The sequence below is a fragment of the Bombina bombina genome, chromosome 1 (genome assembly GCF_027579735.1).
Source record: "Bombina bombina isolate aBomBom1 chromosome 1, aBomBom1.pri, whole genome shotgun sequence".
NCBI classification, from domain to species: domain Eukaryota; kingdom Metazoa; phylum Chordata; class Amphibia; order Anura; family Bombinatoridae; genus Bombina; species Bombina bombina.
The window spans coordinates 506378424-506400412 of record NC_069499.1 but is presented as its reverse complement, the minus strand read 5'-3'; the positions used below and the strand labels follow the sequence as shown (position 1 = coordinate 506400412).

At 39.8% G+C, this 21989-nt stretch overlaps 1 protein-coding gene across 1 annotated transcript in view; it reads right to left on the bottom strand.

Annotated features, from left to right (window-relative positions):
• Nucleotides 1–21989, bottom strand: part of LOC128659185 (signal transducer and activator of transcription 4-like) — a 423738-nt gene that overhangs the window by 228986 nt on the left and 172763 nt on the right. Inside the window, 1 exon segment of the mRNA XM_053712871.1 lies at nucleotides 11090–11188. Coding sequence (XP_053568846.1) covers nucleotides 11090–11188 — 99 coding nt within the window.

Genomic DNA, 21989 nt, shown 5'->3' with positions numbered 1-21989 from the left:
AGTAAAGTCAGACAAACCGCAGAAAACTCCTCAAAGACCACAGGAGGCCGTTAGTACCTTTTTTAAACAAGTGGATAAAAACAAACACAAAAGCGACACGGCTCCCCTGCACACAACTGCCCCTGATGATAGAGAGGGCTGCTCTGACAGCTCCAGAAGCTCGTCACCTCAAACACCTGAAACAGCCATTGATCCACCCATTACCTACAAGACCATCAAAGCTTTGATAGATCAGGTTAAAGTTTGCATAAAAGAAGAATGTGCAGACTTGAAAAAAGACATTTTGGACTTGGGCCGCAGAGTTGACTCACTTGAGGAGCATGAATATGTCTTTTCTCAGAAGATAGCTGAATTGACTTCCAAAGTATCACATTACCACCAAAGTTTCGCAGACATGGAAGACAAGCTAGACGACCTCGAAAACCGTACTAGGCGCAATAATTTGCGCTTTCGAGGCATTCCTGAAACAGTACAAAACAATGAGATACGCGAATTTCTACAAGGTCTTTTTTCTGAAATGGCCGAGAAAGGAAATATGGAGCTGACGAATGTTACTCTAGAAAGAGCGCACAGAGCTCTGCGCCCTAAACCTGATGAGGACTCTCCACCCAGAGACATTATTGTTAAATTCCAAAATTATCAACATCGTGAAGATATTTACAATATGTCCCGAAAACAGCAAACAGTGTCATACCAAGGACACCGTATACAGATCTACCAAGATTTATCCATAAGGACACTGCAGAAAAGAAGAGACTTTTCAGTTTTGACACTCCATCTTAGGCAACTAAGGATCCCTTACAGATGGGGATTTCCTACCTCAGTGATCTCCATGAAAAATGGGAAGAAGTTTGAATGCCGATGCCTATCTGACGTTGAAAAATTCTGCCACATGCTGGCAATCCCAGTTCCAACTGGAGACTTGGAACTGCCTCCGCAAAATCCAGTGCTAGGAAGATCGGCCCCTAAGTCGCAGAGAACACCTGGAGTGACAAATCCATCAAGCCAGCTTAAAAGGAAGCAGATCAGCCCCGTGGAATCTGACTTAATACAACCGGGCTGACCTTACAAGGATCTCATACTTAATACCCTACTATGGGCCTTGCCCATTACATCTGGCCAAATTTGATCTAACCTGCCAGAGACTGGCCTCCACTTGATATTAACATTGGGTGGTTGGAACTCAATACACTGCAGCAACTGCAGAGCAATGTGGCAAGTATATCTCCTGTTAGTGCCCTGCTGAACTGTTTACAAGATAGCTGTATGTATGTATTAACTGTTTAAGGTTGATGTTCTTTCTTATTTTCTCTGTTTTAGGCTCATGCCAGTTGTAGATTCTTTTGTCTAACACACTTTAACAAAATATATAGAAAAGAAAAGCTCCCCATTTGGCCACTTGCCTGATCTCGGTGGTCAATGAGCTAATTACCTAAAGTTCTTGTTTATTTTACATTATTTCTTTTAGGCCGATAGGGGCTAGTAAGCTAGTATTATAGCTAGTTGTAGGTGTTATATGTCTATTATCTCGCACCCCTGGGCACCCTACGGTGAACCGGCTCTACTCTATCCGATCTCACTATCACACAGCCCAGTTGTGGCTGAAGGCAGAAGGGGACACCGTTGGTGCGCAGGGGTTTGCATGATCTCATACACCTTTAAGATCTAGACAAGGAACCTGATAGATTGAACTACCGGTGTTACACATTAAAAACCAGTATGAGAATATACACTCCCGAAACATTCAATCATGACATAGGAAACTACCTCCTAATTAGAAAGGTCTTCAATAATTGTATGCTCTGTACCTAAGTTATAACTAACCTTTAATTTTAATTGTTATTGTTATTTTTATGTTGAGCTGAACACAAGATAAGCATCGTAAGTAGCCACCAGGCTTGTTAACCTGCCTCACCTGTTGAAAGTTTTTCAAGTTTATACTTTCTTTTATTAAATACAATCATTTCTATACTATTGTTTGTGAAACTAATAGACACTGTAAAGCACTGAGCTCTGTCCGCAATTTACAGGCTACTTATACATTCCTCCCCCCTCCAAGTTCCCTCCTTCTTCCTTCCTTTCCCCTATCCTTCTCTCACCTTTTACACGTAAACGCTCAAGAGGAAAACCCCTATATCCATCCACCTAGCCTATAGATCCCTTACAGTAAAAATGAACACTGTGACAATAGCAAGCCAAAACGTAAAAGGATTCCTATCCGCTGAAAAACGCTCTATAGCATACTTCGACTTTTATAAGAAGGGCATTGACGTAGCCATGTTACAAGAAACACACTTCAAGAGACGAAACGAACCCCACCTAGCTATGCGCTACTTTGACAAGCACTTTTTCAGCTCAGGGTTAAGTAGGAAAAATGGAGTATGCATATCAATTAAGCGTAACGTCCCCTTCGAATTAATACAAAAACACTCAAACAAAGACGGGAGACTGTTAATTTTAGTGGGACTGTGCTACGGCGCCTTAATCACTTTGGCCAATGTTTATGCCCCAAATAGACCCACATCCAGGTTCTACAAATCGGTCATATATACCATTCTAGATGTTTCAAAAGGCCCAATCATCTTAGGAGGTGACCTCAATTTCACTATGCATCCTTCTATAGATAACTCCACAGGGAAGTCATACCTCGGCAACAAAATTATAAAAGCCAACTGTGCGGCCTTATGCTCTATTTCCCTGTTCGACACCTGGAGAATAGCGCACCCCACACAAAGAGATTACACATTCTTTTCCCACCCGCAACACTCCTACTCTAGACTGGACTACATACTATGCAGCCAGACACTTCTAACTAACCTGGTTCAATCTAAAATATCACATACCCCATGGTCAGACCATAGCATGGTCTTATCCACTTTCCAGTGGTCTACTAAACCGATAAACACTTTAAACTGGAGACTGGATGAAACCATCCTGACGAACCAGGAAACGTTGGAAAAACTGACAGAGGCGACTGACGAATTTTTTCTCAATAACAAACCTGAAGACACATCTGCAGGAAACAATTGGGAAACATACAAATGCTATATTAGGGGTTTCCTAATAAAGCAAACGGCTAAAATACGAAAGATGATGAAGGCCCAAGTAACATCCTTAACTGACACTATAACCACAGCAGACAAGTTACATAAAACTGACCCGACCTCAACCCAAAAACTAGCAGACCTTATCTCGGCCAGAGAATGCCTAAATAAATTTCTAACCCAACAAGCCCACCTAAGGGCCTTAACTACTAAGGCCAAATTCTTTGCAGAAAGCAACAAAGCTGGGCGGCTGCTGGCGAGATCACTTAAAAAGCAGAAATATAACTCATTCATTAGATCCATTTCACACCCCTCTGGCAAAATGGTTAGCAAACACGAAGAAATTGCGGAAACATTCGTATCCTACTACACTAAACTATATAACATTAACCCCAACATAACCCACGATATTAGCGATAGTATAACACGCTATCTTGCCACTTTAAAGACCCCTAGCATATCAGAGGATGACAGTCATGTCCTAGACGCTCCTATCACAACCCAAGAAATTCTCAACACCATCAATGCACTTCCTAATGGAAAATCCCCTGGACCGGATGGGCTAACGGCCAAATTTTACCAACTGTTCCAATCACAAGTATGCCCACCCCTGCATGCATTATTTACCTCTATAGACAAAGGAGAGGCTTTCTCTAACTCTCTACTAGAAGCTACAATCACTGTAATCCCAAAGGCGGACAAGGTGAGCACCCTGGCGGGTAACTATAGACCCATATCACTTTTAAATATAGATATAAAAATTTATGCTAAAATTCTGGCTAATCGCCTTAATATAATCCTACCAAAAATTATACACCCAGATCAAGTAGGCTTTGTCAAAGGTAGAGAAGCCAAGGATAATACAATCAGAGTCTTGCACTCTTTACAGGCTGCGCATTATAACAAAACCCCCTTGGCGCTCCTATCGACTGACGCTGAGAAAGCCTTCGACAGGGTCAGCTGGCAATTCATGTTGGGGGCCCTGTCGAAGTTCGGCTTCTCTGAAACCTTTGTTGATAGGATTCAAGCGTTATATTCCACCCCACAAGCTAGAGTTCGAGTAAATGGAACTATATCCCACCCCTTTCCAATTACCAATGGAACCCGCCAGGGGTGCCCACTGTCCCCACTATTGTTTGCCATAACCATAGAGATTTTGGCTATCAAGATCAGAGACAATAAAAATATATTAGGCCTACAATTTAATCAAATTCATCAGAAATGTTTGCTATTTGCAGATGATGTGATCTTTACCCTCCGAACCCCTTCTACCACCTTACCCGCCTTGTTACAAACCCTAAAAGAGTATGGGCGGGTGTCTAACTTCTCCGTCAATATGGAGAAGTCGGGAATCATGCTATTAAACTCCCCTCACAGTGACATAGACTTTGTAAGCCAGCAAACATCGTTCCGAATTGTTGATAAACTTAAATATCTAGGGCTATTGATCCCACACAATCACCAAGATTTATTCCAAATTAATTATCTGGGCCTCCAAAAATCAGTAAATACCCTACTAGAAGGGTGGCACAGACAGGGTCGTCTGTCGTGGATGGGTAGAATTAACACTGTAAAAATGATGATCATACCAAAATACCTATTCTTATTCCAGACACTGCCGATGGCCCTGCCGGTCTCATACCTAAAAACCCAACAGAATATGATCAACTCATTCATATGGTCCTAAAAAAAACCAGAGTTGCCCAACAGACACTATACATGCATAAAGAAGACGGCGGACTCAACGTTCCAAATCTTCTAAACTACTATAGGGCTGTACACTTATCCCGAGTGATCTCTTGGACCCATTCCGCAGACTCTGCCCTATGGGTGCAAATCGAAAGCTCTCTTTTGGAGACTAGATTCATGAGAGATGTGGAATGGTTGCCCAAATCTCAAAGACCTCAGCTGGCATATCGGAATAACTATGTTAAAGCCACTTTAGATGTGTGGGACCATGTGATAACACACTTTGTAGGCATATCCACCTCTATTTCCCCCCTCTCCCCACTACTGAATAATCAGATTTTCCTACAGAACCCTTCTTTTTCCCATGTGAACAAAGAGGAACACTTACATAACCTACCAATTTACCTTCTAGTGGAGTCGGGGAAGATTAAGGATAGACTAAAATTACAAGAGGAACTAGGACCACCCTTCCATAGCTGGTTCTCATACCTGCAGATAAGACATGCGCTCTCAGAGAACACATTTAAAGCTAATACACTTAGACCACTGACCACTTTCGAGAAGCTATGTATAAACCCTGAGAGCAAAAAAGCTCATTTGTCGCTAACTTATAAATTGTTAAGATGCTCCTCCCCGGATCAGCGCCCCTCTTTCATTATGAAATGGGAATCAGAAATAATAGATAATTTCACAGAAGTAGACTGGAGAAATAGCTTCACAATAACACACTCTGCCTCAACTTCTCTGTTCATATCTGAACTGAATTACAAAATACTTACCCGGTGGTATTTAACGCCCCAACGCCTCAGATATATTTACCCTACTGCTTCATCAACCTGTTGGAGGCGTTGCGGAGAACTGGGGACAATGACCCACATTTGGTGGGGTTGCCCCCTCTTATCGGAATTCTGGCAAAACATAGAGAGTTGTACTAATAAAATTTTAGGCCTGGAAATCACCTTTAACCCTAGACTTGTACTGCTCAATATGATCCCACCAATACACTGCATGTATCGCACGAAACTTCTCAAATTGATGTTAGCATGTGCAAAGAGACTGATACCTAGAATGTGGAAGACGCAAAAACATCCCAACACACACACAGTGGGTAGCAGAAGTAGGACACATACTGAAACTAGAGACTTTTTTAATTACATGTTCTTTATCTGGGAACAAGGCCTCCATAACCTAAACGAGGACAGAGAAACCTAAAGCATAAAATAAGGATAGACTAGAACTGTCCCTAAACTCCTGAACTCTTTATAAACCCCTCTGGCACTCTACCTTTCCCGCCCCCCCTATCCCTCTCCTTCCTTCCCCCCCTCCTTCCCCCACTGCCCCTTATATAAGGGACATTATTATCGGACAGCTTATCAACAACCAAAGATTGATTGTATTCTCTTTGAATTGTATGTTTTTCTATACTATTCTCTTTTCATGCTGTATAACAGTCTTTCACAAATAAGCCATTGATTACTAATTATTGAATTTGTAATTATACAGTGTTTCAAATGTTGAATGTAAATTTCTTTTTTCGGATGTATTGTTTGGAAACAAAAAAAAAAACAATAAAAACTATTGAATCAAAAAAGAAATAGTTCTAACTAATCATCCGGTTTTAAACATACATATTTTGTCTTGTTTATACTAAATACATTGGTGGTTCAGCTATTAAGGATCTCACTAATTGCAATAAACCGCCCCTTTGGATTAACATTAGAGACAGAGCTATAAAAGGAGCTCATTTAGAAGAAAGTAACAGGCTTGATAAAGGCTCTGCTAAGAGCTGAAACGGAAGTACTTTCTTCACACTATTGTGGCTCACTAAGGACACCGTACTCCAGGAAACACTGAAGCAACAAATGGACATCACACAGCTGAGGGTTGAATTCCAGAGTGTGCAGGGGAGAGGAGCTCGGCGGATTTCTTCCCATCACACACAGAGGGTTCCCAGAGCTGTTTCATGCTGGCGGTATAACCGCTACACTGGATTACAAAAACACTTGAAACTCCTGAACAAATTAAGGTACTGTTTCTCCACGGCTATAACCTGCGCAGGATTGCAGTTCTACACCAATCCTAAAACTTTGAAATTGAATTGAGCATCATTGTTGCAGCTCATTGTTATTTTGCTTAAATAACCAGGATTCGTTTTCTTTCATTAGTACTGATTTTTGGCTTCCTTAACCCTGTCTGCAGCAGAGGCTAAGTATTTTGAAGTGTCTTTAGAGGTCTTCTCTCTACACAGATAGGTCACTTACAGAGAATTACTCATTTTATATAAACAAGTTTTTATGCATTTATTTATGTACATTTAGTATTGCCTCTTTATATTTATCTCATTGTATGAATTATTTCGCTTACAACTATTTTAATACATTTAGTAAAGTCTAATTAAATTATATTTTAACATTCATTTCAATTGGCTGTTGTTTTTTTCTTGATCATTTACCTATCATTTGTTAAAAGATTATTATTTTTTTTCTGGATCATTTACCTATCATTTGTTAAAAGATTTTTTTCATATGTATTAGGACATAATCAACTCATATATGTTTTATAATGCTGTTTAGCATTTAAAGTCTTCATTTCAAAGCTTTAAAAATAATGTATTAGGTGTTACTTATGACAATTTTGAGAGGGGCCTGGAACCTAACTCCAGCACTTCCCATTGACTTACATTATAAACTGGGTTTCAATTTACAACAGTTTCGATTTACAACCATTACTTCTGGAACCTAACCCCGGCGTAAACTGAGGGCTACCTGTATATGTATGTATCTCAATGTTAAAGCCCTTCGCAGGCTTTTTTTTTTCTCTAACATCTGATATCTCACATCTTTTAAAACAATACTTTTTTAACAATTTTTATTAGACAGTGTTATTATGAGTGTAACTGTACATTGTAATGTATTTTTGAAGTGTTTTGTGCAGCTTTCTAATTTAGGAAAACAGTTACCACAGCTCTGAGATTGCGTAGGTATTATCGCATAAATCAAGATTGCGCTAGCAATATAACGTTTTCGCTCTACTTGTTATATCAGCACAGCAATTAAAAATGCTTGTGAAAAGATGACATCATTTGCGCATAACCGTTTTTCGCCTCACTTGTAATCTAGCCCTAAATAAGTACTCAGTGGTAAGAGAGAACTTTTTACAATAGCTGATTCATTGAGGCCTATTTATCAAAGGTCTTGCAAACCTGATCCGACAGTGCAGATCAGGTCCGCAAGACCTCGCTGAATGCGGAGAGCAATACGTTCTCCGTATTCAGCATTGCACCAGCAGCTCACAAGAGCTGCTGGTGCAACGCCGCCCCTTGCAGACTCACGGCCAAACGGCCGCCAGCAGGGAGGTGTCAATCAACCCAATCGTACTCGATCGGGTTGAATTGTTGCTCAGAGAAGGCGGACAGGGTTATGGAACATATGGAGCTTGATAAATGGGCCTCATTATTGCCAATGACTACCTTGTATGTAGATTGTATATTCTAAGACATTGAATTACTTATATTTACTAATATTTCTGCAGTTACTACATACAATTTTGTTACAAACTATAAATAACATTTTATAACATCCATACAACTAACTGGTTCAGTAATTAAATGAAACCAGGAAGTGTTAGTGTGCACTGTGAAAAGAGAAGAGGATTTCACTGTGTATCATATTTGTTTGAAGACCATGCTATAACCATAGAAAAAAAATTATTTGTCAGTTATTAAACAAATACAAGACTTTTTTAAAAAAAAGTCTTACGTCATAATTAATTAAACTGATACAAAACAAACCCATCTGAAATATATTAAAAAAGCTAAAATTGAATCTCAAATATTCCCTCTTGGAATGTCATGGACATGAAGAGTTAGTGTAAAAAGGAGACCATGGGATCGATTTATAAAGCAGCGGATGATGCTTCCGACCCACTCCACTTCAGGTCCGCCTGAAGCGGAAGTTAGGAAGCAGTGGTCGTAAGACCGCTGCTCCTTAAAGCGTCCTGCACCTTTGAGACGGCGGACAGCAATCAGCCCGATCGAATACGATCAGGTTGATTAACACCCCCTGCTAGCGGCCGATTGGCCGCGAAGGTGCAGGGGCGGCATTGCACAAGAATTTCACTAGAAATGCTTGTGCAATGATAAATGCCGACAGCGTATGTGCAATGTGCAGCGGATTTGATCTGCACCCATTTCTTCTCTGAATTGTTGATTATGCATATTACTTCAACACTGCTATTTTTATTTTAGTAAATATGATCAAATTCAATGGGTAAATTTCACTGAGGTCTCTTTACCCTCTCCAGCTTCTCTGCCCTTGGCAGCCTCTGCAGCGGGTTCCTATTCACTAAACAGGATCACATGAGTTTAGTTTATCGACTGCTTAGAATAACACAGAATTTGGCGGTGCTATACAAATAAATGATAATAATAATAGTGAAGTGCTCATTTTGCTGTGAACATAGTTATTGTGCTAACTACACATTACTTTCATAGTATCTGATTATACTAACATTTCAGTTAACTATGTTAAAGGGGCATGAAACCCAACATTTTTCTTTTATAATTCAGATAGATTATGCAATTTAATTTAATCAACTTTCTTACTGACATTTATATTCAAAATGCCTTAGTTCTCCTGGTATCTTTTGATGAAAAGCAGGGAGATAAGCTCAGGAGCGTGCACATGCCTGAAGCATATGGCAGCAGTTTTACAAGAATGTTATCCATTTGCAAGAGCATTATATGGCAGCACAATGTCCTGCCATGTAGTGCTCCAGATGGCTACCTAGGTATCTCTTCAACACATTATACCTTGGGAATGAAGCAAATTTGATAATAGAAGTAACTTGGAAACTTTTTTTTTTTAAATTGTATGCTCTATCTGAATTACAAAAGAACCTTTTTGGGTTTCATACCCCTTTAACTTAAAGGGACATTAAACCTAAAAATTATTATTTCATGATCCAGAAAGAACATAGTTTTAAACAACTTTCCAGTTTACTTCTAATATTAAATTTTCTTTATTCTCTTTGTATCCTTTGTTGAAGGAGCATCAAAGCACTGGGAACTAGCTGAACAAATTGTGTGGGCCAATGACAAACCTGATATATGTGCAGCAACCAATCAACAGCTACCTCCCATTAGTGTATTGCTGCTCCTGAACCTAATTAGGTATGGTTTACAAAGGATTTGAAGAGAATGAAGCAAATTAGATAACAGAAGTCAATTTGAAAGCTGTTCAAAGGGACATGCTCTATCTGAATCATGAAAGAAAATATTTCGGTTGCAAATCCAACCCCTTGAGTGCTAACGACAGCTCAGAGCCGTCGCTAGCACTCTCCCACCTTGAGGGAGATCTGGGGTCTCCCACCCGCTCATACCCCGGCGATAATGCCTGTAGAGTGACAGGCATCCCCGGGGCTTCTCGTTTTGTGTGGTGAAGTCATGCGTGACTTTATTTATACTTAACAATGTTAAGTATAGGAGCAGGGGGCATGCTGCTTAGAAGCTTGTATCTCAGGCATCTAAGCAGCTACAGACCCCCAAGACCCACCATTGGTAAGGTAATCGCTTAACCTTTCCAACAGTGTAAGTCTTGGGGGTCTGAAAAAAATTAAAAAAAGTTAAAAAAATAATTGTTCAAAAAATAAAAAATTAAAAAATCTTAGCACCCAGGTGGGATGCTTAGCACTCAAAGGGTTAATAGGGGAATAGCAGGTGTGTGAGCTTGTATGTGTGTATACTAACTTATTGCTACAATATCAGGTGGGTGTGATATCATATTACTATGATTGTAGTGTAGCATTCTAACTTGATACTATGCCAATAGTTCAGTGTGCTGAAGTGTTACTATTATGATAGATGGGCATACTTTCCTGTTATAAATACTATTAGCTTAGTGTGTAGCATGTTACTGTAATGAAGTGAAAAGATGTTATGCTTGTAGGTCAGAGGGAAGATGTATAACTATAGCTGATCATGCTAGCACAGATGTCAGGAACGTATATGGGATGGTATGCCCAAATGAATCATTTATGATATCATGCCACTCCTAGGCTAAAGCCATAGTGCCCACCACTACTGCCATACTGCCCACCATCCACTCCCCAGTTTACTGTTGCTGTGGGTGGTGAGGGGACTATTGCATCCGCTTTCACCATCTAGGAGAAACTATAACTCTCAGCATGCTGCAGCCTAAGGAGCAGATCATTCATGGTGCATACTCAAGTACAGAATACACGGGCAAAAGAGAACAAACAGACAGAACAATAGACAATGTAAGACATATCATTCCAGGTGAATGCACACATTAACTTAATCTTATGGCTGAAATCCTGATAATACGTTAAGAGCATACCTGCATTGGCATACTTGCTGCTGCCAAAATTCTTCTCTCTTCCCGTAAACAATTTGAAATCACCATGGCCATGTGCATTGGGTTTCCATGGTACTTCCCCTGTGAAGAATGCAAAGTGATTAGTAACTGAAAGTAACACTTTGCTCATGTGTTATATCCTAAAACTCTCAACACATTTTAAACACTCAAAACTACTTTTGTTTCATTTTCAAAAATACATTCAAAATGCAAAAGTTATTTTTTTAAAGTAATACAAATATTCTTTACATGGCAGATATTCAGCCTGGGGGTAAAAATCTATTGAGGTTGATTAGAAAGATTGTAATTGATCTAGAAGTAATAATGTGCATGATCTCTGAAGTCCAAATTTCAGTAGATCAGAAAGCGATACTCCAGAATCTTAGATGATATATGAAACGCAAATAAATTTCTTGATTGTACATAAAACTGGAACTTGAGTAAGTAAAAACATGCAAGATACAACACTGTGAGCATTAACTATTACCAACAATTGGGTCCTGCAGTACAAATCTTAGTCCCAACCTCCTAGTGACATAGTAAACATACGTTTGGATACTAACTCACTAGGAGGGTGGGACAACCATTTGAAGTGAAGGGTAAGATTGTGGCTAACGTTGTATGCTGACGACATTCAATCTTGCATCCATAATATCCAGAGTGATTTATTGTTCCTTTAAAGGTATAGTAAAGTCCAAATTAAACTTTCATGATTCAGATAGGGCATGTAATTTTAAATAACTTTCTAATTTACTTTAATCATCAAATTTGATTTGTTCTCTTGTTATTCTTAGATGAAAGCTAAACCTAGGTAGGCTCATATGATAATTTCTAAGCCGTTGAAGGCCGCCTCACACCTGAATGCATTTGATAGTTTTTCACAGCTAGAGTTAGTTAGTTCATGTGTTTCATATAGATATTTAAGAGTCAGCACTAATTGCCTGAAATGCAAGTCTGTCAAAAGATCTGAGATAAGGAGGCAGTCAGCAGAAGCTTAGATACAAGGTAGTCATAGAGGTAAAAAGTATATTTCTATAACAGTGTTGGTTATACAAACCTGGAGAATAGTAAATAAAGGGATTATCTATTTTTTTAAACAATAACATTTTTGGTGTTTATTATTTCTTTAATGAAATAATGTGTTTTTACTTACCCAAGTTTTGGTTTTATGTATCCTTCATCAAGGAGGAATTTGTTGAGTCTTTTTTACAGAGAGCTTGAAGTTATATATATGTACTAAAGGAGTGCTGTTCCCTCTCTTCTGATATTTATGCAAATTACTCTTGGGTCTCCCTAAGAGTAATGGGTAAACCAGACGTGGACTCCGTGCACACTTGCCCTTAGAGAGATACAACTGTACCTCACTGATGAGGCCCATAGAAGGCCGAAACGATCGTCTAGGGTTGTTGTTTCTCTTGTTCAGAGAAGAATTGCCTGGTATTTTGGCACTGGACTGTCATTGGGCAGGGTCAGAATGATATGCTACAGGATATTTTTTCCCTGTGAAAAGGCATAGTGTACTAAAAGAACTCGCACCCTGAGTTGCAATAAAAATGAACAGGCATGGAAGTTATTCTAGCTTTTGTTCTATCTCAGGAGTGCTGTTCTCTCTCTTCTGATATTTATACAATAACACATAACACAGGATTGTTTGATTGTTGCTCTCTCTTTTCCTCTGAGGATTTATCTATCTCTTGGAGGAAGATTTTGGAGTTCCACTTTTTGATCTACTGAAGTCTGTTCTTTAGAGATACATATACTTAATTTGTGCAATGTATACACATTGGGCAAGATTACAAGTAGTGCGGCAAATCAGTTGCGAAGACACCATGCGCGTTATGGCTTTTTCGCATTTGGGGTTGTGCAGCTATTACAAGTTGATAAAATAACTTATTTTGCGTGTGTGTTAAGCTGCGTAATGCAAACCGTGAAATCACGTGCGCGTTTACGTATTCCCCATAGAAGTCAATGGAGAGGACGCATTGAAAAAAAAACCCACAAAAACCCTAATATGTTGCGCGAAGCCCATGACATATTCTCCTCGAAAAGTGTATATTAAAATGTGAATATTTCATATTGCGACAAATGTTTTCGCAACGGAATATGTTCTATTTATTTATAAATAAATATTTCTTTATATATTTGATGACATTTGGACTGGTATATCTATTTATTGCGAGATATGTATATCAATATATATATATATATATATATATATATACAAAGTCAATTTAGCCTGTAGCCCAGCACTCTAACCAGGTGGAGTAGCCACGACCTGGGTGCAATCCTCAGAAGCAACAAATACGAATATCCATATAGTAAAAGGGCACTCTCCGGGTTTGTTTAGAAGATGAATAGTTTCTTTATTTAGTAGAATCAATAAAACATGGTCGATGTTTCGGCCCTCAGTTGGGCCTTCATCAAGACAAATATAATCTGTAAACTGCCGAACAGCAGAGTTCTCGAGTCCAAGACAAACATCGTCAAACTTACCTAAACCTATTAACCCCTAAACCGCACTCCCTCCACATTGCCAACACTACCTAAAATTATTAACCCCTAAAACGCAGTTCCTCGACATCGCCGGCACTAAGTCACTAAGTTCTAAAAAAAAACACCCCAAAAACCAAAAAAAAACATTACACAAAATAACAAGCGAATTATTGAAAATAATAAAAATTATTCCTATTCTAATACCCCGTTTAAAAAAAAACACCCCAAAATGAAAGAACCATAATCTATAATAAACTACCAATAGCCCTTAAAAGGGCCTTTTGTAGGGCATTGCCCTAAATAAATCAGCTCTTTTGCTGCAAAAAACAAAAACAAACACCCCCTAACATTACAAAACTAATCTACCCATTGCCCTGAAAAGGGCATTTGTATGGGCATTGCCCTTAAAAGGGCGTTCAGCTCTTTTACTGCCCTTAAAATGGCATTCAGCTCTTTTAAGATTGCCCATTAGCCCTAATCTAAAAAAAAAAATGACCCCAAGAAAACCTTAAAAAAAAAACTAACACTAACCCCTCTTTATGTACTCAAAGTTGCTGAACTTCGGCTTGAAAGATCTTCATCCCAGTGGCTCCATCTTCATCCAAGCGGCTCCATCTTCATCATCCCTGTGGAGGCAGAGCGGTCAATGCACAGAGGCGGAGGTCCAGCGATCCAATGTGGAGGTCATCTTCATGCGATCATCCGCCGCACACTGAGGAGTCAAATGCAAAGTACCTCTTTTATATTGGGGGTACCATTGCATTCCTATTAGCTGAAATCGGGGAATGGGGGTGGTTTAGGGGTTAATACTTTATTTAGTTATTTAGTTAGTGTTAGCGATGTTTGGGAACGGCGGTTTAGGGGTTAATAGGTTTAGGTAGTGTTGGCGAAGTGGGGGTGTGCGGATTTGGGGTTTATAGGTTTAGTTAGTGTCGGCAAAGTCTGGGAAATGCGATTTAGGGGTTTATAGGTTTAGGTAGTGTTAGTGATGTGGGAGGACGGTTGTTTAGGGGTTAATAGCTTTATTTAGTGGCGGCATGGGTGGTGACGGCGGTTTTACATTATTTTGTTTCAGCAATCTCCGGCACATTAGTTACGTTAAATGTTTTGTTTTTTCTGATCCATTCTTTCATATGCATTATTCTATAACTTCACAATAGAATAATGCATATGAAATAACAATGGATCCGAAAAAACAAACAGATCCGAAAAGACGAACAGATCTGAAACCGTTGTAATGCCGCCCCTGCTCAATGGCGGCCAATCGGCCATTAGGAGGGGCTGTCAATCATCCCAATTAGATTGCTGCTTCATAAATGCTATTGTATTGACTTTTTATCATGCATTTGTTGATTATGAAAATCTACTGGCACTTTAATTATCTGGTATGTACTGACATCAGGAAAATACAACCTTCACCCATTGCGATGCATAGTAAAAAACGCACCTCCGCGATGCTGCCTTAAAAGAGTAATGTCGGTACTTTTTAATATTTTGCCGGCATTCACGACATTGCGTTGGATCCCTTTAAAATATATCGCCACCTACTTTTGACCATCGGGGCCTTTGTGCTTTGTTTTTTTTTGGGGGGGGGGATTTTGAACTTCAGGGGTATAAACCGCAGAAGCATCTTGTCATTGTGATCCCTGGAAAAACATTCTGAAAATACAGTTCAGAAAACATTATCTACAGAAAACAAGTACAAGATTATAACCTCTCACCTATCAATAAGGGATCTCTGGCCATGAGCATTTTAATTCTGACATTTGAAATGCCACAACATTACATGTGCATGGCGAAAAAATTTGGTTCGGAACGATTCAGATTTTTTCGAATTTCGGTTCGGAGCGATTCGAATTCGGAAAAATTTGAATCAATTCGGTTCGTATTTGTTTCGGATTCATTCCGATTCGAATAAATTCAGTTCGGTTTTGTTTCGGATTCATTCGGATTCGAATAAATTCGGCTGGATTCGGTTCGATTCGGTTTGGAAATTCGGAATTTCGGTAAGTGTTAGGTGGGATTAGACTAGTATTATGTACTAAATTCGTCTGGATTCGGTTCGATTTGGTTCGGTTCGGAATTTCGGTAAGTGTTAGGTGGGATTAGACTTATACTGTACAATAGTAGTGTAATCCTTGGCCATCCGAATTTCCCGAATAAATCCAAAATAATTCGGATTTATTCGGTAAATTCGGCAGTATTTTAATTCGGAAATTCGGTTCAATCCGAATCGCCGAATTTTCCGAATTTCCGAATCGATCCGAAACGAATCGCACATATCTAATCACCATAATTTCAGCAACAACATTTCAATAATAAAAACTGCTGGTACAGTGCAGCTTCTTTTTTATTATCTTTATCATTTTTTCTCTTTTTTTTTTTTCCTAGCCACACATAATTTTTCTTATTATTATAAGTATTACTTATAAGTATTCAGCGAGGTCTGGCGGACCTGATCTGCAGTGTCAGATCAGGTCCACCAGACCTTGATAACTAGAGCCCACTGTGTCACAGCTTTGTGCTCTCCATCAAGAGAGCTGTTACATCACCCGTACATTGCAGCTTCCTTGGCTGACCAGGATTCGGTCGAACCGGTTCCTGACCGAAATTAATACCTTAAAAAATAATAAAGGAAGAAAGAAGCACAGCGCATCTGCGATCACAGTATCGTTTATTCACCGGACAAATTACGCATAATACAAATACACTTACAAGATAAAAGTGTAAAGAAAGCAATTTGGCATAGAGCCAACTCGTGCAGATTGCTGTAATCGTCAAGGGGATTCCAGAGACGCCGACCTGCAGCACCTGGTTTCAGCATCCTCTCCGCAGCTCTGTGCAAATCTTTACACTATTCGACCGTGTCCTCGCGTCTTCTGTAAATTCCTCTTCCCTACGCGTTTCATCTGCTCACAGGCATATGAATATTTGCACTGTCACAGCATTGATCGCTTATATTACAGCCTATATATGATGTTCACTTTGTGACATATGGTCACCATAGCAACACTTTTGGCGGGTTTTTTTGCTAATTGGGGGGAGGGGTTATTTGTTTGTTTGTATAAATTCACTAATGTTTGAAGCATTCACTGTCTGAGGAAGGGGATACACTGTCCCCGAAACGTCACAAATTTTGCCAAGTAAAAAGTTTGTTAAAAAACCCAGCGAGTGCAAGGTCTTTTTTTGATGTTATATTTAATTCCACTAGCACCCTGGTTGCTGCAAGTAAGTGAGAGTGCACATCTTTGCTAAACGGATATCAACTTGTTGTTGCACCCACATGATAGAAACCTCTCTCCAATTAGACATTTGTCTACTCACCACCAACACTTTACACCACACCTGACCTGTGGCAATTTATAATGGAACCTGATGTAGAAAGCACACAGACCCTAACGTTTACGGTGGATGATGCAGCCAGAATTCTTTTCAACCCTGAAGAGGAGACTACTGGTGGCAATACAGCACAAGCCATCTATTTGGCTTTGGTGAAATTGAAAAAGAAGGAAGTTGATTTACGACTACATGGGGTCTATCTCTCAGAGTACTATAGGAAGCTCATGATTCCTAGGGGCTTCAGGATACGTAATCAACCTACTATCGGACGAAACAATCCTGAGTTCTGCAAGCGCTGGTGCGCAATACTCAATAAATGTTCCTTGGACCTTATTCTCCTGGTCACAGAAGAGGTGAGAAACCAACTTGAAAAAGTCAAAGTGGAAATACAGGAATGGGAAAGAGATAAGATTCCAGTGCTGACCGAGGATTCATCTGAACAGTGGCTTGACAAATTGTCTTCCCAGATTAAAGAATATAAAGAGACCCTTGTGCAATTTAAGAACAGAAAGTTGCAAACAGTAATCGAAGACCACAAGGATAAAACCGTTTATCGATGGTTAAACAGTGGCGAGAATAGAAGACCATTCCCTCAGCGGCGTAGGAGACAAAGATTCCACACAAAACAATCTCTCCAAACTGTAGACAGCAGCTCTGGATCTGACACAGAAGCACCACTGACTCAAGATAGAGCAAGTGGGGGCCAACCCTCCGGCCAACAGGTTTTTCAAGGGGTCACTACCAGAGCCGGCCAGAGAGGACGAGGAAGAGGCCACACGTACGGAGGGGGGGCTGGAGAGAGAAAACCGCCACTCCCTACCAGAAAATAACAACCACTGGTCCTGTTGAGGACCTAGTGGTAAACATCAGTGACAGAGTTTTAACCATGGTAGAGAGAAGGGTGTTAAATAGAGGCTTGAGTTTTGTACCCTCTGGCAAGAGTGATGAGTTCACTAATTACATTGATTGCCAGAAATTTCAGCGGTCTCTGCGACTAAAAGAATTCTTCAATGTCCAGTCCACAGATGTGGACACACACAAGTTTAAGAACAAAAGCTCGTTTGACCCCTCAAGCAACAACGCAAGTATTAAAACTTACATGAGATTGGTCTCTCAAGATCTGAGAAGATATGAGTCCAATAAATACCACACTAACCTAAGTCCAGAGGAAAAGGCAGCCATCACTACGTTGTCTAGGGACCCTGACATTGTGATCCGCACCGTGGATAAGGGCGGTGCGGTAGTCGTACTAAATTACAAATACTATAGTGATGAAATCAAACAGCAACTTAGTGACAATGAGACATACCAACCACTTCAAAGGGATCCAACTAACAATTTCCAAATCCTGATACATCAGGCAGTTGAAGAAGGATTGAATGAAGGGTGGATTGATGAAGACATAGCTGGTTTCTTGAGGATTAAACATCCAGTCTGTCCCATACTGTACACACTTCCCAAAATCCACAAGGTTTTGGAGAAGCCTCCGGGGAGGCCAATTGTCTCTGCCCGGAATACTATCACCTCTAGGTTAGCTATCTATGTGGATCATATCCTTCAGCCCCTCGTGAGAAATATGAGGTCATACCTTAGGGATTCGTCACAGCTGATTGCAGAACTGAAAACTATCAAGTTCGAGGAGCCATATATCTTGGTCACAGCAGATGTAAATAGTTTATATACAATTATTCCACATGAGACTGGGAAACAGTATGTGGCTGATGCTTTGGACAAACATCCCTATATTGGTCCCCCTAGAGACTTCCTTATAAAACTGCTAGACCTGAGCTTACGTCTCAACTATTTCAGGTTTGAGGGAAAGTACCATCAACAAATATCAGGTACGGCCATGGGATCAAACGTGGCCCCCTCATTGGCTAATTTATACATGGAGCACTATGAACTACATGTGATGAAGATTTACCAGAATCCAGGAATAATATACTATAAACGGTATATAGACGACCTGCTAATTATTTGGAGGGGTACAGCTACAGAGTTGGAAGGATGGTTTGAAGAACTGAATTCACTCAATAATCCAGTGAAACTCAAACTCAAATATGATTTGGAAAGTATTGAGTTCCTGGACCTAAACATCTTCAAAACAGAGAGCGGTTATTTGGGTACCTCGTTGTTTAGGAAACCCACAGACAGGAACTCTATCCTACTCGCCACAAGTAACCATCCGACAGCACTCCTCAGGGCTATCCCGAAAGCCCAACTGCAGCGGGCCGCAAGAAACAATAGTGATGAGACCAGAAGACACCAGCAACTTGATGAGATGCAGCAACGATTTGTACAACGAGGATATGATCCGCACCTTGTCAAACAGAGCAGAACGGGAGTGGAAAATGATACCACGATGTCTACCCGAACCGATCCTACAGATGAGCAGAGGATGACTTTTACCACGGTTTATAGTCCCTCAACTAGAGCCTTAGGTGTAACACTAAGAGAACACTGGCACATCGTACAAGGTGACCCCTCTCTCCCATTCAACAAGTGGCAACCTCCGAGAGTGGGTTACAAACGTGATAAAAATTTGAAAGATCTGTTGATGCTCACGGATCCCACCCATTGCTACAACCCGGAGACATGGTTGACACAGAGAAAGAAACCAGGATGCTATAGATGCGTGGGATGTACCACCTGTAACGCCATGATCCCAGGACCAACGTTTGGACATCCCCACCGCAACCAGAGGTTCAAGATTAGGCACGTGCTGACGTGCACCACCTCTCATGTGGTATACCTATTCAATTGCAGCTGTGGGCGATTCTATGTGGGAAAAACAACTGACGATGCCCGGACCAGGTTCGCTAACCACAGGTCATCCATCAGAACGGCTCTTAAGAAGGGTTCTAGTGATCAACCCGTGGCCCGGCATTTCGTGGAGAAAGGCCATATACTCCATGATCTGAGATTCACCCTAATTGATCATGTCCCCCCATTAAGGCGGGGGGGTGATAGGGATACACTTCTCCTACAAGTTGAGGCCAAATGGATCTTTCGTTTAAATACCCTGCAACCACATGGACTCAATACTATGTTTGACTGGCATTGTTTCTTGTAAATTAGATCCAGCCCTCATGGAGATCTGCCTTACTGAACATGAGAGTCCATGTTATCCTGATCTACCTGAGAGTCCACACTCCATTCGATGTTTGGTTGGTTATTAGCTTACCTTTTATTCCTTTCTTGTTGTTCACTTTCTATTCTGTCTCACTTGTGCTTTGGTGATACCTTGTCTTTTTACTGTTTTTGTCTCTGTTTTTTCTTTTTTTCTTTTTTTCTTTTTCCTTCCTTTTTTTCTACTCTGTTTTTTTTCTCTCCCCCTTTTCTTTTTTTCTTCTTCTTTTTGCTTTTTTACTTCTCCTTTTTTTCTTCCTTCTTTCTTTCCCTTTTTCTTCCCTTCTCGTTCCTCTATTTTTGTCCTATTGTCTTTTTTCGTTCTCGGTGTCTTTTTATCATCTCCTAGTTTATTTTCTAGCTGGTATTTTTCTTTTTTCTCATTTCGTTTTATCTCATTTTTTGTTTTTGTTTGATTTATCCCTCATTATAGTTACAGTTTGTGTTTTTCATTCACTATCCGGGTTATTTTTATTCTTTGGGGTGTTTGGGTTCTTTCTCTTGGGATGGTTCATGGGATGTGGGGTCTCCCATCTAAGATCTCCCTCTTCCAATGGGCGGTAGTACCGTGTATCAGATTTGTAGATACCCTCATCATGGTAACCTGTATATATTGTATAGTAACTGTACAGTAGTGGTATAGTCCCTGTAGTAGCGCTCACTATGAGTGTTGAAAGATATGCGCTTTAGGGTCAGTGTATGATATTAATATACCCCTATCATATTACGGCAGGATTGTCATGCTGTATATATTATGATTATCTTTATAGCAGTGGTATAGTCACTGTAGCTGCGCGCATTATAAGTATAGATTGATAGGTGTTATAACAATGATAGGGTTCAGTGTTCTGCTGTTAAATATGTTTAGTAGCTAATTTGCTATAGAATATCGTTCACTTGTTTCTTTGTTTCTATTTGGATCGTTGTGACCCATCGCCATGGCAACCCCAACCGCAACCCGGGTGATTGGTGCATCGCCGCACACGTGATCGGACGATGCACTTCCGGGTTTACCTGTCTTTCCTAGTGCGGGTGCGGTTGCGGTGGCGTGGGACACGGCGATCGGCATTAGAAATTTGTTCGTTTTGCAATCATGGTAGGTTGTGAGTTTGTACACAGATATGTACTTTGTGCCTGACCATCTATGTAACAACAATCTGGTTGGCCCCCCAGATAATAACGGTTATAAGGGGTATGTCGTGATTTCCATAACTGTGGAGTGTTAATCTGTTTACCATGTTTTACTGCTATAGGTCTTTTAATATGAATATTTGCACTGTCACAGCATTGATCGCTTATATTACAGCCTATATATGATGTTCACTTTGTGACATATGGTCACCATAGCAACACTTTCGGCGTTTTTTTTTGCTAATTGGGGGGAGGGGTTATTTGTTTGTTTGTATAAATTCACTAATGTTTGAAGCATTCACTGTCTGAGGAAGGGGATACACTGTCCCCGAAACGTCACGAATTTTGCCAAGTAAAAAGTTTGTTAAAAAACCCAGCGAGTGCAAGGTCTTTTTTTGATGTTATATTTAATTCCACTAGCACCCTGGTTGCTGCAAGTAAGTGAGAGTGCACATCTTTGCTAAACGTATATATATATATATATATATATATATATATATATATATATATACACAATATATATAGAATATAGTATCAATAAATAACTCAATAAATAAATAATGTATAGAATATTTAAAATGTATTTATTGAGTTATTTATTGATACTATATTTTATATATATATATATATATATATATATATCGTATATATAGGCTTTTAAGGTATATATGCTTTTAAGGTATTATTTTTTAAGGTATTAATTTCTAATCAGACCAGACTGCCGTAGGCGCCCCCTTCTTTTTTTACTTATCAGAGAATAAGGTACTGTTTTCTCATAACACCTGATAAG